General features: G+C 42.3%; 1 protein-coding gene across 2 annotated transcripts in view; it reads right to left on the minus strand.

Annotated features, from left to right (window-relative positions):
• Nucleotides 1-17866, minus strand: part of vps39 (VPS39 subunit of HOPS complex) — a 128547-nt gene that overhangs the window by 101348 nt on the left and 9333 nt on the right. For both annotated transcript variants that reach the window (XM_072264657.1, XM_072264664.1), the window contains exons 2-3: nt 13179-13244; nt 11251-11315 (exon numbers count right to left, since the gene is read on the minus strand). In XM_072264657.1, coding sequence (XP_072120758.1) covers nt 11251-11315; nt 13179-13244 — 131 coding nt within the window. The remainder of the gene's footprint in view (nt 1-11250; nt 11316-13178; nt 13245-17866) is intronic.

Raw genomic sequence — 17866 nt, forward strand, 5'->3', positions numbered from 1 at the left:
ATCCCAGACAGCCTTGTTGATGTTGAGATCAGGGCTCTGCAGAGGCCATTCCATCTGTTGCAGAACTCCTTGTTCTTCTTTTCACTGAGAAGAGTTATGACCTTAGCCACGTGTTTGGAGTCATTGTCCCACTGCAGAATGAAGTTGGAACCGATCAGATGGCTCCCTAATGGTACTTGCGTGATGGATGAGAATCTGCTGGTACAGTACTTGTCTGTATTGAGGATTCCATTATTTCTAACCAGATCACCAATTTCATGTTCAGAAGTGCAGCCCCAAACTTGCCAAGAACCTCCGCCTTCCTTCGTTGTTTGGCTAGAAAGAGGACTTAGCCATGCAGATATTTGAATGTGATGACAAGAATTTGAAAATAAGACAAGCAAGAGGAACTATCAGGAAGCATACATTTTGATTTCCGTTACAAGGCCCTCCAAAATAGTTAATCAGCTGAAGGAGATAGTGGTGAATGCCCACCTTTGAACTCATGTGTCATCAGGCATGCTGGCAAGTCAATGTGTCACTATTATTAAACTAGAACAAGGAACCTGAATTTTTCTATAAATCCAGAAAAGAAAATGATTTAACAAGCCACATTGATTTCATCATATTCTGAGCAAAAGTCTCACGGTGCCTGTGCTTGAAAAAAATAAAGCAAGCTTGATGGAAAGCAAATGCGTGCATACAGAGATGAGGCCAAATAGCCCCTAGGATTAAAGAATTGGGAATCACACAAATTTTGGCTTTAGACTAGCAGAGGACCCAAATCCACAAAACTAGCTGGGGCACATTTAGTCCAAGCTCACAGGTCAGTGATACCACAGCACAAATACTTGCTGTTGACCACTTGCAGATCCACTGGTTAGGAATTGAATATTTAATAGAAGTGTAGTGAGGTAGGATAAATGGAGACTAGGATTCCTGCCTCTTTCTCACTGCACTCAAAAGTTTTCCCTAAACTCATACTTTGCAATGACTAACAGTACCCCTCCCGCCTTGCCATTCAATTGGTCAAACCAAGAGAATACTGGACCTGGAGATGATATTGTCGATAAAATTATTTGGCCAGTAAGTTTAATGTCGGTAGTAGGTAAGTTATTGGAGGGAGTACTAAGATACAGAATCTACAAGCATTTGGATAGACAGGGACTTATTAGGGAGAGCCAACATGGCTTTGTGCATGGTAGGTCATGTTTGACCAATCTATTGGAGTTTTTCGAGGAGGTTACCAGAAAAGTGGATGAAGGGAAGGCAGTGGATATTGTCTACATGGACTTCAGTAAGGCCTTTGACAAGGTCCCGCATGGGAGGTTAGTTAGGAAAATTCAGTCGCTAGGTATACATGGAGAGGTGGTAAATTGGATTAGACATTGGCTCGATGGAAGAAGCCAGAGAGTGGTGGTAGAGAATTGCTTCTCTGAGTGGAGGCCTGTGACTAGTGGTGTGCCACAGGGATCAGTGCTGGGTCCATCGTTATTTGTCATCTATATCAATGATCTGGATGATAATGTGGTAAATTGGATCAGCAAGTTTGCTGATGATACAAAGATTGGAGGTGTAGTAGACAGTGAGGAAAGTTTTCAGAGCCTGCAGAGGGACTTGGACCAGCTGGAAAAACGGGCTAAAAAATGACAGATGGACAATTTAATACTGACAAGTGTGAGGTATTGCACGTTGGAAGGACAAACCAACGTAGAACATACAGGGTTAATGGTAAGGCACTGAGGAGTGCAGTGGAACAGAGGGATCTGGGAATACAGATACAAAATTCCCTAAAAGTGGCGTCACAGGTAGATAGGGTCGTAAAGAGAGCTTTTGGTACATTGGCCTTTATTAATCAAAGTATTGAGTATAAGAGCTGGAATGTTATGATGAGGTTGTATAAGGCATTGGTGAGGCCGAATCTGGAGTATTGTGTTCAGTTTTGGTCACTAAATTACAGCAAGGATATAAATAAGGTTGAAAGAGTGCAGAGAAGGTTTACAAGGATGTTGCCGGGACTTGAGAAACTCAGTTACAGAGAAAGGTTGAATTGGTTGGGACTTTATTCCGTGGAGCGTAGAAGAATGAGGGGAGATTTGATAGAGGTATATAAAATTATGATGGGTATAGATGGAATGAATGCAAGCAGGCTTTTTCCACTGAGGCAAGGGGAGAAAAAAAACCAGAGGACATGGGTTTAGGGTGAAGGGGGAAAAGTTTAAAGGGAACATTAGTGGGGGCTTCTTCACACAGAGAGTGGTGGGAGTATGGAATGAGCTGCCAGATGAGGTGGTAGATGTGGGTTCTTTTTTAACATTTAAGAATAAATTGGACAGATACATGGATGGGAGGTGAATGGAGGAATATGGTCCGTGTGCAGGTCAGTGGGACTAGGCAGAAAATGGTTCGGCACAGCCAAGAAGGGCCAAAAGGCCTGTTTCTGTGCTGTAGTTTCTATGGTTTCTATGGAAGTGAAGAAGGGATGCTCGACAGCTGTGGCAGGGTTTGAATGCTATAACCTCCTACAAAGTTAAATCTTGCAACATAGGGGACAGCACAGCTTCACTTTCAGAGGAGCTCAATGCCTTCTATGCTCGCTTTGATCACCAGAACAGCGAGGAACCATTGTATACCCCCATGTTTCCCAATGATCCTTTGGTCTCAGTATCTGAAGACAACATGCAGGCTGCCTTCAAAACAGTGAATCCAAGGAAAGAATCCAGTTCGGATGGAGTACCTGGCTGAGTACTGAAGACCAGTGCTGATCAATTGGCTGGTGTGTTCACAGATATCTTCAACATCTTGCTCTGGCAGTGTGTGGTACCCACATGCTTCAAGTAGGCTTCAGTCATACTGGTGCCCAACCTACATCAATGAATATTGCTCAGTGGCACTTACATCCACTGTGATGAAGTGCTTTGACAGGCAGTGTTGAAGCATATCAGCTCTTATCTGAGTGGCATCTTGGATCTACTCCAATTTGCCTAACGAAGCAACAGGTCTACAGCAGATGCCATCTCATTAGTTCTTCACACAACCCTGGTACATCTAGATAGCAAAGATGCATACATCAGGATGCTCTTTATTGATTATAGCTCAGCATTTAATACCATCATCCCCTCAAAACTAATCAGTAAACCCCCAACACCTGGGCCTCAATAACCCTTTGTGCAATTGGATCCTGGATTTCCTCACTTGCAGACCCCAGTCAATTTGGATTGGCAAAAATATCTCCTCCACAATCTCCATCAGCACAGAAGCACCACAGGGATGCGTGTTTAGCCCCCTGCTCTATTCACTTTACACCCATGACTGTGTGACTAAGAACAGCTCAAACACCATGTACAAGTTTGCTGATGACACCACTGCTGTGGGCTGTATCAAAAGTGGTGATGACTTAGCATACTGGGGAGAGATTGAGAATTCAGCTCAGTGGTGTAATAAAACAACCCCTCATTCAATGTCAATAAGACCAAGGAACTGATTGTAGACTTCAGGAGAGGGAAACCAGTGGTCAATGAGCCAGTACTCATCAGAGGATCAGGGTGGAGACGGTCAATAACTTCAGATTCCTGGGCGACACTCTCTCAGAGGACCTGTCCTGGACCCATCATATACAGTGCCTATAAAAAGTATTCCCCCTCCCACTGGAAGTTTTCATATTTTATTGTTTTACAATACTGAATCACTGTGGATTTAATTTGGCTTTTTTGACATTGATCAACAGAAAAAAACTCCGTGTCAAAGTGAAAACAGACCTCTAAAAAGTGATCTTAATTACGTTTGAAATTACAAATATAAAAACACAAAATAATTGACTGCATAAGTATTCAACCCCTTTAATATGACACACCAAATCATCACTGGTGCAGCAAATTGGTTTTAGAAGTCACATAACTAGTTAAATGGAGATCGCTGTGTACAGTCAAGGTGTTTCAACTGATTCTAGTAAAAATACACCTGTATCTGGAAGGTCCAACTGCTGGTAGTCAGTATCCTGGCAAAAACTACACCATGAAGACAAAAGAACACTCCAAGCAACTCCGTGAAAAGGTTATTGAAAAGCACAAGTCAGGAGATGCATACAAGAAAATTTCCAAGTCACTGAATATTCCTTGGAGTACAGTTAAGTAAATCATCAAGAAATGGAAAGAATTTGGCACAGCTGTAAATCTGCCTAGAGCAGGCCGTCCTCGAAAACTGTGTGACTGTGCAAGAAGGGGACTAGTGAGGGAGGCTACCAAGAGGCCAATGACAACTACAGAGAAGTTACAAACTTCTTTGGCTGAGATGGGAGAGACTGTGCAGACAACAACTGTTGCCAGGGTGCTTCACCAGTCACAGCTTTATGGGAGAGTAGCAACGAGAAAGCCATGCGAGACTCTGGAGTCAGCTGGAAGAAGGTTCTAAGGTCTGATGAAACCAAAATTGAGCCTTTTGGCCATCAGACTAAACACTATGTCTGATAGCCAAGGGCGTAAGCAAAACATCGCACATCATTCAAAAACACAGCATCCCTACCATGAAGCATGGTGGTGTCTGCATCAGGCTGTGGGGATGCTTCACTGCAACAGACCCTGGAAGGCTTGTGAAGGTAGATGGTAAAATGATTGCAACAAAATACAGGGAAATCCTGATGCAGTCTGCAAGAGAAATGCGACTTGGGAGAAGATTTGTTTTCCAGCAAGACTGACTCCAAGCATAAAGCCAAACCTACACAGGAATGGCTTAAAAACAACAAAGTTAATGTCCTGGAGTTCACAAGTCACAGTCTGTCCTCAATTCAATTGAGGATTTGTGGCAGGACTTGAAGGGCTGTTCACTCACGATCCCCATGCAATCTGACAGAGCTTGAGCAGTTTTGTAAAAAAGGATGGGGCAAAATTGCAGTGTCCAGATGTGTAAAGCTGATAGAGACCTATCCACACAGACTCAAGGCTGTAATTGCTGCCAAAGGTGCATCTACTAAATACCGACTTGAAGGGGGTGAGTAATTATGCAATTATTTTGTGCTTAATAAATTTAGACCAGTTTGTAGAAATATTTTTTCACTTTGACACGTCTTTTATGTTGATCAGCATCAAAAAAAGTCAAATTAAATCCACTGTGGTTCAATGTGGTAAAACATGAAAACTTCCAGGGGGAGGGGGGCCGGAATACATTTTATAGGCACTGTAATCGAAAAGAAAGGTTGACAGTGCCTCTACTTCCTCAGCAGTCTATGGACATTTGGCATGTTATCAAAAACCTTGGCAAACTTCTACAGATGTGCTGAAGGGCTACATTACTGTCTGGTATGGGAACACCAATGCCTTTGAGCGGAAAATACTGCAAAAGAGCAGATTTGGCCCAGTACATCACGGGTAAAGCCCTCCCAACCACTGAGCACATCTACATGAAACATTGCCGCAGAAAAGCAGCATCCATCTTCAAAGATCCTCACCATCCAGGGCATGCTCTTTTCTCGCTGCTGCCATCAGGTAGAAGGTACAAGTGCCTCAGGACTCACAGCAGCAGGTTCTAGAACCGCTACTACCCCTCAACTATCAGGTTCTTGAACAAAAGGGATAACTACACTCATCCTATTTCTGGTGTTCCCACAACTGATGGTCACATGTTACGGATTCTTTCTGTTGCTGTTTTATGCTTTTTCATTTCATGTTATATCGTACTCATTATTATTACTATTTATTTATATTTGCATTTTCACAGTTTGTTGTTCATTGATCCTGTTTACAGTTACTTTTCTATAGATTTGCTAAGTATGCCCACAGGGAAAAAAAATCTCAGGGTTGTATGTGGTGACATGTATGCTGTAGCACATTTTTTATTTGCAGTTATTTTGTAAATAACACTTTTTTGCATTTCTGGTTAGATGCTAACTGTATTTCATTCGCTTTGTATCTGTACTCGGCACAATGACAATAAAGTTGAATCTAATCTAATTTTGATAACACATTTTACTTTGAACTCTCAACTAGAATGAGGCACAAATCTTAAGTTACAACAATTTTATTAGATGTTCATTATTGTACAGGTCAGATAAAGTCAGCCTATTCCAGCCAGGCAAGTAACACAACAGCAAGAAGTAAAAAGAAAAGGCAATTAACAAGAAAGACAGATAAAACTGGCATTCCCTCTAAACTGCAACCTCGTTCAAGCTGAAAAGATAGGGAGTTTTTTTCTTATAGCTATCTATGAAGTAAAAAGCACAGTTCAGTTTTATGCTGCCATGGCATCTCAGGCTTATAGACAAGAAAAAACTATAGAAAAATAGAAACAGCTATACTATAATTACTGAATATCTATTAAAATTTTACAAAAGGTGATTATACGAACATATAAGCAAGCAAAGCTAACGTTAAACTACAAGAAAAATAAGAATTTAAATAGCAATTTTGACCCTAATCAAAAGTTTCTGGAAGGCTATAACAAATGCAGGTAAAAAAAAATCCCACTTGCAAGCCAGAGCAGCAATAATTCCACCCTGGTGGTTAGCAGTGAAGAACCTTGACAGCAGTCAACAAGAACTACAACCAGGCTGCTCTGACGGTTCCAACCAAGGGAGACCGTCTGAGGCAGGAGACCAAACTCCATGAAGAGCAGAGATCCTTGGACTCAGAGTTCAGTGAAGATGCCTTTGACCAGCCCCAAGCACAACATATAGTATTTGGGACGTGGATAGATAATGACAGCCTAACTTAAGTACTGCATGATTAAATACACATATCAAGAAGACCACAGTATGTGTGCTTGCAACACTGTGTGTCCGACAGAGTGATCAGCAGCACTGGGGCTCCACAGGGGACTGTCTTGTCTCCCTTTCTCTTCACCATTTACACCTCGGACTTCAACTACTGCACAGAGTCTTGTCATCTTCAGAAGTTTTCGGATGACTCTGCCATAGCTGGATGCATCAGCAAGGGAGATAAGGCTGAGTACAGGGCTACGGTAGGAAACTTTGTCACATGGTGTGAGCAGAATTATCTGCAGCTTAATGTGAAAAAGGCTAAGGAGCTGGTGGTAGACCTGAGGAGAGCCAAGGTACCAGTGACCCCTGTTTCCATCCAGGGGGTCAGTGTGGACATGCTGGAGGATTACAAATACCTGGGGATACGAATTGACAATAAACTGGACTGGTCAAAGAACACTGAGGCTGCTTACAAGAAGGGTCAGAGCCGTCTCTATTTCCTGAGGACACTGAGGTCCTTTAACATCTGCCAGACGATGCTGAGGATGTTCTACGAGTCTGTGGTGGCCAGTGCTATCATGTTTGCTGTTGTGTGCTGGGGCAGCAGGCTGAGGGTAGCAGGCACCAACAGAATCAACAAACTCATTCGTAACGCCAGTGATGTTGTGGGGATGGAACTGGACTCTCTGACAGTGGTGTCTGAAAAGAGGATGCTGTCCAAGTTGCATGCCATCTTGGACAATGTCTCCCATCCACTACATAATGTACTGGGTGGGCACAGGAGTACATTCAGCCAGAGACTCATTCCACCGAGATGCAACACAGAGTGTCATAGGAAGTCATTCCTGCCTGTGGCCATCAAATTCTACAACTCCTCCCTTGGAGGGTCAGACACCCTGAGCCAATAGGCAGGTCCTGGACTTATTTCCTGGCATAATTTACATATTACTATTTAACTATTTATGGTTTTATTACTATTTATTATTTATGGTGCAACTATAACAAAAACCAATTTCCCTGGGGATCAATAAAGTATGACTATGACTATGACTAAGAAAGCTGCAATTAGATTGGGATCAAATTTGTGTTCTTTTGTTCGGCTTGAAAACTTAAAGCACCTGGGTAAAACACATTTAAGGGATTTTGACTGAAGTACTCAGAAACTATAGGAGCAACAGAAGAAAAGCACCACTAGATTTGGTCATATTATACCTCCTCCACCACTCCTACCAGACAAATAGCTCACCATCATGGCTCACACTTGAATAAACACAAGATAAGTCATCTACCGCAAATGGAACCAAACTGTAGCAAAAATAAAATCTTGATGAAGAAAAGCTATCAGAAAATAAGGATAATGAAAATACTGAATTTAGAAGCAGATTTTAAGAAACATTTCAATTGGGATCTTTTTAAAACCTACTTTACTGAATCTTAACTGCAAAAAAAAAAATCAAATTATTAGTAACAATCAAGAGAAAATCTAGAGTTGTTGGAAATCCAAGCAACACACACAAAATGCTGGAGGAACTCAGCAGGCCAGGCAGCATCTATGGAAAAGAGTAAGTAAACAGTCAACATTTTGGGCCAAGACCCTTCTTCAGGACTGGAGAAAAAAAGATGAGGAATAGATTCAAAAGGTGGGGGAAAGGGAGGGAGAAACACAAGGTGAAGGTGAAACAGGGAGGGGGAGGGGAGAAGTAAAGACCTAGGAAGCTGATTGGTGAAACAGAGAGATGCGGAGAAGGAGGAATCCAACAGGAGAGGACAGAAGGCCATAGAAGAAAGAAAAGGGGGAGGAGCACCAGAGGGAGGTGATGGGCTGGCAAGGAGATAAGGCGAGAGAGGGAAAAGGGGATGGGGAACGGTTGGGGGGAGGATATTATCGGAAGTTGGAGAAATTGATGTTCACACCATCAGGCTGGAGGCTACCCAGACAGAAAATAAGGTATTGTGGCCTTAACGTGACAGTAGAGGAGGCCATGGATTGACAGACTGGGATGGGAATGGGAAGTGGAATTAAAATGGGTGGCTGCTGGGAGATCCCACTTGTTCTGGCGGATGGAGCATAGATGCTCGAAGTGGTCTCCCAATCTACGTCGGGTCTCACCGATAAACAGGAGGCCACTCAGGTTACACCGAATACAGTAGATGATCCCAAAAGACTAAAGTGTCGCCTCACCTGGAAGGACTCTTTGGGGCCATGAATGGTAAGTGAGGTGTAGGGGCAGGTGTAGCACTTGTTCCACTTGCAAGGATTAGTGCCAGGGGGCACAAATGGACAAGGGAGTCGCATAGGGAGGGATCCCTGCAGAAAGCAGAACATGGGAGGGTGGTGAGGGAAAGATGTGGTTGGTGGTGGGATCCCATTAGAGATGGCGGATGTTCTGGAGAATTATGTGCTGGATGCGGAGGTTGGTGGGATGGTAGGTGAGGACAAGAAGAACCCTATCCCTGTTAGGGTGGCAGGAGGATGGGGTGAGAGCAGACGTGCATGAAATGGAAGAGGTTGAGGACAGCATTGATGGTGGAGGAAGGAAAGCCTCTTTCTTTGAAAAAGGAGGCCATCTCCTTTATTCTGGAATGAAAAGCCTCATCCTGAGATTATTAAATTTGTAAACTATTAGTAAATTTGAATTTACTGCAGCTACATTCAGAATTCAAAATCAGGTTTATTATCATTGGCATATTTCCTGAAATTTGTTAACTTAGCAGCAGCAGTACAATGCAATACATGATAATATAGAAAAAATGAATCAATTAATTACTGTAAGTATATTTATGTATATTAAGTAGATTAAAAATAATGCAAAAGCAGAAATAATATGTAAAAGTGAGATTGTGTTCATGGGTTCAATGTCCATTTAGGAATTGGATGGCAGAGGGGAAGAAGCTGATACTGGATCACTGAGTGTGTGCCTTCAGGTTTCTTACCTCCTTTGTGACAGTAACAAAGAGAAGAGGGCATGTCCTGGGTGATGAGGATCCTTAATAATGGATGTCACCTTTCTGAGGCACCATTCCTTGAAGATGCCTTGGGCACTATGGAGGCTAGTACCCAAGATGGAACTGACTAATTTTACAACTTTTGATAGCTTCTTTCAGCCCTGTGCAGTAGTGCCCCTCCCCCACACCCACACCATTCCAGACAGACAGTGATGCAGCCTGTCAGAATGCTCTCCATGGTACATCTATAGAGGTTTTCGAGTGTTTTAAGTAACAAACCAATTGTCTTCAAACTCCTAAAAAAAAAAGTATAGCTGCTGTCTTGCCTTCTTCATTGCTGCGTGGATATGTTGGGACTAGGTTAGATTCTCAGAGATACTGACACCCAGGAGCTTGAAATTGCTCACTCTCTTCACTTCTCATCCCTCCATGAGGATTGGTTCGTGTCCCCTCGTCTTACTCTTCCTGAAGCCCACAATCAGCTCTTTTGTCTTACTGATATTGAGTGCAAGGTTGTTGCTGTGACACCACTCAACCAGCTGGTATATCTGGCTCCTGTATGTGCTTTCATCTATATCTGAGACTCACTGGTTGTATCATTAGCAAATTTGTGGATGGTATTTGAGCTTTAGCTAACCAGACAGTCAGGAGCAGAGCACACACCCTAGCTGCGCCAGTGCTGATTGTCAACGCTGAGGAGATATTATCACCGATCCGCACAGATTGTGGTCTTCCGGTTAGGAGGTTGAGGATCCAACGGCAGAGGGAGGTACAGAGGCCCAGGCTCTGTAGTTTATTGATTAGGACTGTAGGAATGATAGTGTCAATGAACAGCATCCTGACATAGGTGTTTGTATTGTCCAGGTGATCTAAGGCCACGTGAAGAGCCATTGAGATCGTGTCTACCGTTGACCTATTGTGGCGATAGGCAAATTACAGTCAGTCCAGATCCTTGCTGAGGCAGGAGTTCATTCTTGCCATGCAAAACTCTCAAAGCATTTCATCACCGTAGACATAAGACCGTAAGACATAGGAGCATAATTAGGCCATTCATCCCATTGAGTCTGATCTGCCTTTCAATCATAGCTGATCCCGGATCCCACTCAACCCCATACATCTGCCTTCTCGCCACATCCTTTGATGCCCTGACCAATCAGGAAATGATCAACTTCCACTTTAAATATACGCACAGACTTGGCCTCCACCACAGTCTGTGGCAGAGCATTCCACAGATTCACTAATCTCTGTCTTACAAAATTCCTCCTTACCTCTGTTCTGAAGGGTCGCCCCTCAATTTTGAGGCTGTGCCCTCTTGTTCTGGATACCCCACCACAGGGAACATCCTCTCCAGATCCACCCAATTTAGTCCTTTTAACATGAGTGCTACTGGATGATATTCATTAAGGCAGATCATACTATTCAGTAAAGTAGGTTTTTGAAAATCCCAATTAGAGATACAAATTCTAAATAACACCAGTGAATAAAAACACAGCACTGGTCATAGTTCTCAGGAGAAAAGGGTTGAAAGTTGGAGAGAGTAACCTATTTGAAAGAAAGCAAAGGGGATTTTAAAATTACTGAAACTTCATAACTATTAGATAATATTGTATCATTGAAAAAAACGTAGTAAATACCTGTTGAATTTTCTTTGAAAAGTTTTTGTTGGACTTTTCTAGTAAGACTTCAAATTTGTTACTTCCTGTTTAAAGAGAGGAAAATGAGAACACACCAATTAACAAATTTTTCATAACATTCAAATACCTTAAAACCAACAAGAATTTCTCAGCTTCTTAGATTAATAAGTAACATGGCCTGAAGCCTCCATTCAATTATGATCACAGTTGTACAGGTCAGAAGTGAGTTCTTTGCCCCACCATATCCATGCCAATCTTTCTTTCTCATTTACACTAGTTCATTTGTTCGCTCCAATACTGTATGTAACCTTTTATGTCATGTTATTTAAGTGACTGCTAAATGTCTATTCCTCCAAGAGGACGACAGCCTTGGTTTGAAGGCTTCTGTGCCGCAATGACACAGAGCTATCTTGGCTGGAGTCAGGACTTAACGCTTTCGTTCCTTGTAGGGTCACCCATGCCAAATAGGTCAGATTAAGTGTGGTCCAGCAGTTCTCCAGGTTCAGGGATTCACTCAGGGCTAACAATCCTGACCGGTGAAACAAAATTGTTACTGAAACAGCAATGAAGAATCCTCAACATCTGAGCGTGATGGTATTCCTGAGTTTCCATCTGGAACTTGCATTACTGATAATAGTGAAAACCAATAGGAAGCTACTGACATGATGAAAGAATACCTGAACACCACTCGAGATTGAGGACCTTCATTGCTGCCCTAAACGCCAACAGTGTAACGGGCAGTAACACGTGTATATTATATGCAGTGATTATATCTGATTCCATCACCTCCTCTAGCAATGAGCTCAATAAGTGTTTAAAAAAAAGTCCCCTCAAATCTTCTTTAAATCTACTTCCCCTCACCTAAAATCCATGCCCTTTCTGTTAATGTCCCTACCATTCCCTAATGACATAATTCACCTTGGCTCAAACCCAAAGCAAATTTATTATCAAAGTGCATATATGTTACCATATACTGCCTTGAAATTCACTTCTTGCAGGAAAATAAAGAAATACAATGAATTTGTGTAAAACTATGCATAAACAAAGACTGACAAACAACCAATGTGAGAAATAAGACAAAATGTAGAAATAAAAGAATACATGAGTTGTAGTGTCCTTGAAAGCGAGTCTCTAGGATCAGAGTCAGGTTTAACATCATGAAACTTGCGGCTCTGCGGCAGTGGTACATTGCAATACGTAATAAAACCTATAAATTACGATAAGTACATGTAAACAGATTCAATTAAATAAATAATGCAAAACGGAAGTAAAAGGCTGATTCTTGAGTTTATTGTTCATGAAGAAATCAGATGGCAGAGGGGAGGAAGCTGCTCCTGAAACTTTGAGTGTGTCTTCAGGCTACTGCACCTCCTCCTTGACGGTGGCAATGAGAAGAGGGCAAGTCTTGGGTGGGGGGTGGGGTCCTTAATGATGGATGCTGCTTTTTTGAGGAATTGCCTTCTGAAGATGTCTTTGTCGCTGGGGAGGTTACTGCCCATGATAGAACTGGCTGAGTTTACAACTTCAGCTTTTTCCAATCCTGCACAGTGCCCTGCCCCCACATACCAGATGGTTATGCAACCAGTTCACAGTTGTTTTGAGTGAAGTTATCCATGCCAGTTCAGGAGCCTGATGGTTGTCTGGTAAAAACTAGTGGGACCTAGCTCCTATGGTAGTAGGGAGAACAGAGCATGACCTGGATGGTGGGGACTCAAAACAGCTAATTGCTTCCTAGTATTATGTGTCATAGTAGAATGCAAATTAAGAACACATACATTATGCAAGAGAATGATGTGGAGGAATTTGGAATGATGCAACAGGGTTTAACACATCAAATTTCAGTTCCTAAGTGCAGTCAGCAGATCCTAGATACAACTAAAAACAGCATTCATGTGACATGAATTCCAATCCAAAAGAAATCAACTTGCCCAATTCCTTCTTGATCCTGTAGAGCAGAAGATGTCCTGGCTTGGTACCAACAAGCAGCCAATCCTCTAGGAGAAAAAAAATAGTGCAAGGTTATGCTCGTTGTTAAAGAGCTAAAGGATATGATAAACACTGTTTCTCTAACAATTTGTAGAGAACTCCAGCTGCTCTGTTGCTACTGAAATGGTGTCACAACACAGCAAATATATACATCTTATTAGGTATATATCACAGTCAGTACATAAACCATTTAAAAAACATCAAAATTGTAAGGACAGAATCTAGAAATGTTTTGTTATTACTCAAATACCACTGGGTCTATAGCCTGGAAATCCTCACCCAACATCACTGGGAGGACTTTTACAGGAAAGACAGTTGCAGTTCAGGAAAAGGATTCACGGCCTTTTTCTCAAAGATTCAAGATTCAATATTGTTTAATGTTATTTCCAATATACAAGTGTAAAGGAGAATGAAATAATTGTTACTCAGGATCCCATGCAGCACAAGAAAATTAAACACAACTAGACAACGGGGTGACCTGTTGGGGCACCCTTTGAGAGAAGGGTAGTGCAGTCTGAGGTGACCAGAATGAACATTAAATTTTCCTGAATGCTATTGGTATCAGTTTGCTTTGGAAACTGAAGTAGAAAACCACGGTTTATTAAAGAAGAACGATGCGTAGCAAAGAAAATATAGCTCCTCCTTGTTTAATGAAGGACACTTTTGATGGCATCATTTCTGGTTTATCTGCCACCCTCGTGCCTCTCGTTGTCATTCTGGAGACGTGCAGTCCTTTCATCCCCCGTCTCTTCATCTCTTCTGCTGTTTGTTCTTTGTCTCTGATCCTGGAGACGTGCATGCCTCTCCTCCTCTGTCTCTTCTTCTCTCATCTTTTTTTGTCCTGACTCTTTGATCCTGGAGTTGTGCGGCCCTGGCCTCATCCAATTCTTGTTCTTTCCCTCTCCTTCCCGACGACGTTTGGCGTAATCTCTTGACCATAATGTCCCTCTTCCCTTTCCACGTGGCATAATTAGGCTGACCATTTTTTTTTACCCTAATGCTGGATAGAAGATAGGAAGCACTAACACCAAAGGATGCTGATTATTCTTGATGATGTGGTTGGCGCTCTCCTAAGTGGACGTGATATAGTCACCGCTGTCCTTTGACTGCAGCAAAGGGTTTATGGGTGTCTCGAAGTACGTCATTACAATAAGATTTAATTATCTCTTATTGATGGATGGCAGTTAGATATATCCCAATCCTGCACATGCTGATGATGATTAGCAGAATGTGACCCCTCGAAATAGAGCTGCCTGCCCTTTTGCTACGGTTGGTGTCGCTGCTGAGGCTGGCTGTGCACATGTGCCCGGCTGTCACATCCCGATTTCCATGATGGCCGATCGGATCTCGGGTGAAAGCCAGCCTGTTGATTTTTGGTGAATGAGCAATTTTATTCGAATATATAACCCTGAACTTTGCCTAAATTCTGTAAGTTAGCGCATTTTAATTCGATTTAGCCAAAAAAAGTGCCGTTGTAATGCACCGTTTACGCTAACTGGAGGTCACAAACAGACGGACAGAGCATGAGAGTTTTAGTGGTATATAGATAAGATGAAGAACACAATAAATAAGATAGATACAATAAATACATAAGATAGCTTATATACATAGATTGTTTGTATGTCCATAAAATGAAGCAAGGCACTGGAATGACTGTACATAAGGTGACTGATGGGAAATGATATAGTGGCAGTGGTTGGGTATGGAGGGGTGGGTTAATGTGTGAAGGTGTTGATCAGTCTTACTGCTTGGTGAAAGTTACTGTTTTTGAGTCTGGTGTCCTGGATGAGTGAAGTGTTGTAAGATGTCTATGAAGTTGTCAGTGAGCTGGCGTGCACAGTTCGAGAACTTGGCCTGGCAAGTTGTCTGGTCTGGTCACCTTATGGGGGGGGGGGGGGGTTGACTCTTCACAGAGTCCTCCTCACGTCCTCTGCTGTTACAGACAGAGGCTGCTCACCTGGAAGGGTATAGCATTTGTGGCCGGCATTCTATTGCATGCCTATAAGTGTGCATAAAAGTTGTTTTAATTAGAAATGGGCAACAAATCCTAACTTTGGGAACAATGCTTTGAGAGAAAAACAAGGTCTATATGTGGCACATCACCACCTCCAAGGCATAAACCATCTTGGCTACGGTCACAGATTTAAATTCTGGAATTCCCTATCAATGAGGTTGCAGAGGTTCAACAAAGCAACTTGCTATCCTTTCTAAAGACATATATCTGAGCCCATATAACTGCAACATTCAATTAAACAATTCAGCTATAGTTAACATCTGAAGTTATTCAGTCCAATCTGTCTATATGAATTGAATGGCAAAGAAGTCTTGCTTTTGATTCAAGACATTCTGGTGATCCTTTGAACACAAAGTGATGGAAATTCTTAAACAAAAGGATCAGGGTACAATCAAAGATGAGAAGGGATCGGCACTTTATCAAGTTCAAGTTGATTGTCATCTAACTGTACATATATACAACATTCCTCTGGACCATGGTGTACCCACAAATTGTATAACACATACAGCACATAAACCAAAATACAAGTTGATCACCCCTTTCCAAAATTCAAAAATTCAAAAATCTGAAATTTATTTGAGTATTGACATGATGTCAGAAATGGAAAATTCCACAAAGCGCTGGTAAGGTTCCCAGGTGATGGGCAGGTCTCTGCGCACCACAGACTGTTCTGAGAAGTGACCTCACATATAGAACGAACAGAAGTTAATCAAAAAAAAATAGAAAAACACTGCATGAAGCGAAAAATGGAAATCTCTATCGTGTATAGAAAGTGTGGATTTGTCAACTTCAGAGTGAACACGTGCCGAATCATAAAACAAGTAAAGGTCTATCATGACGAAATGAGAATTGAAGGTAATTGTGAATATTCAGCAGACTGGTTGCAGAAATTGAAGAAAAGACATGGCATTTTTAAAGATTTGTAGTGATAAAGAGTCTGCTGATCATGAGGCAGCAGAGAAATTCACTGAGTTTGCTGAGGTCGTGGCTGATAAAAATCTAACACACTGAACGACTGCATCAGTACAATTGTGTGATGAACGAATGTAAGACAAAGTCTGCTTACCAGTAACACAAATTCAGTCGGGATTAATGGCGATGCCAAACACTGACTGTCCATGTGGGCAACCAAGGTAGTGACAGTTTACCTTCCTGATGGTTCAATGAACACATTGTTTCATGCACAAAATTATTAAAAATATTATATAAGGTATATAAAACTACCTTCAAGGTACATCTACGTAATGTAAATGGATTTTGTGTTTAGACTTGGGTCCGATCTGCAAAGTATGTCATTATATAGACTCAAGTATTCCAAATTCAGAAAAAAATCCAAAATCCAAAACATTTCAAGGCCCAGGCATTTTGGATAAGAGGTGCTCAACCTGTATTACTATAAATAAATTAATAAAATATAACAAGATGCATGTGAAGTGTACAGCACAGGTAAACAGTAAACTACTCACTGTCCTAGTGACAAGGCCTTGGGGGTGGCAAGGTATTCATTAGTCTCACAGCCTGGAGGAAGAAGCTGTTACCCAGTCTGGCTGCCCTAGTCCTGATGCTCCTGCACCTCCTTCCTGATGGTAGTGGGTCAGAGAGATTGTGGGATGAGTGGTGGGGATCCTCAACAATGCTTCAGCTCCTTCATCTGCAACATTCCCAATAAATGTCACGAACAGGAGTGAGGAAGTCTCTGGTGATCCTCTCGGCCTCTGTAAGGTCCTGCAGTCTGATGCCTTGCAGCATCCATACCACACAATGATGCAGCCTGACAGGACACTCTTGATGGAGCTTCTGTTGACAGTTGTTAAAATGGGAGTGAGAAGCTTTGCACGCCTCATTTTCCTCAGAAAATGTAGACGCTGCTGTGCCTTCTCAAGTAGAGTAGAGATGTTGTTAGATCATCCATTATGTTCTCACCAAGGAACTCTGTGCTCTTCACTCTCCCCGTGGCAGAGCCATTGATGTGCAATGGAATGTGGTGACCCATGCCTTCCTAAAGTCCACAATCATCTCTTTTGTCTCATCCACGTTGAGTCTCAGTGTTGTTCTCACACCATTTAACAAGCCTCTCTACCTTCTCTATGTATGCCGACTCATCATTTTTGCTGATGAGGCAAACCTGAAGATGGGGTTTGAGTTGGACCTGACAGTGCAATTGTGAGTCAGCAGCGGGCAGAACACACAACCTTGGAGAGTGGCAGTGCTCAGCGTGATGGAGTTTGAGATGTTGCTGCCAACTCGGACTGACTGGGGTCTTTCAGTCAGTAAGCCCAAGATCCAGTTACAAAGAGGGATGTTGAGTCCCAATGAAGACAGTTTACCCACCATCCTTTGAGGGATAATCTTGTTATTCGCCAAGCTGATGAAGATAAATCATAATTTTCTAGGTGGGACAGGACAGAGTGGAGGGCCGTGTCTATGGTATCATCAGTGGACTGGTTTGAGCAGTAGGCAAACTGGAAAGCGTCCAATGTATCTGGAAGGTGGGATTTTATACAATTGACTAGCAGCCGTGAAAGCACTTCGTGACTGCTGAAGTCAGTGCTATTGGGTGATAATCATTTAGACCAGTAGGCGTTGCTCTCTTGGGCACTGAATAATGGTGGATGC

The sequence above is a fragment of the Mobula birostris genome, chromosome 1, assembly GCF_030028105.1.
Source record: "Mobula birostris isolate sMobBir1 chromosome 1, sMobBir1.hap1, whole genome shotgun sequence".
NCBI classification, from domain to species: Eukaryota; Metazoa; Chordata; class Chondrichthyes; order Myliobatiformes; family Myliobatidae; genus Mobula; species Mobula birostris.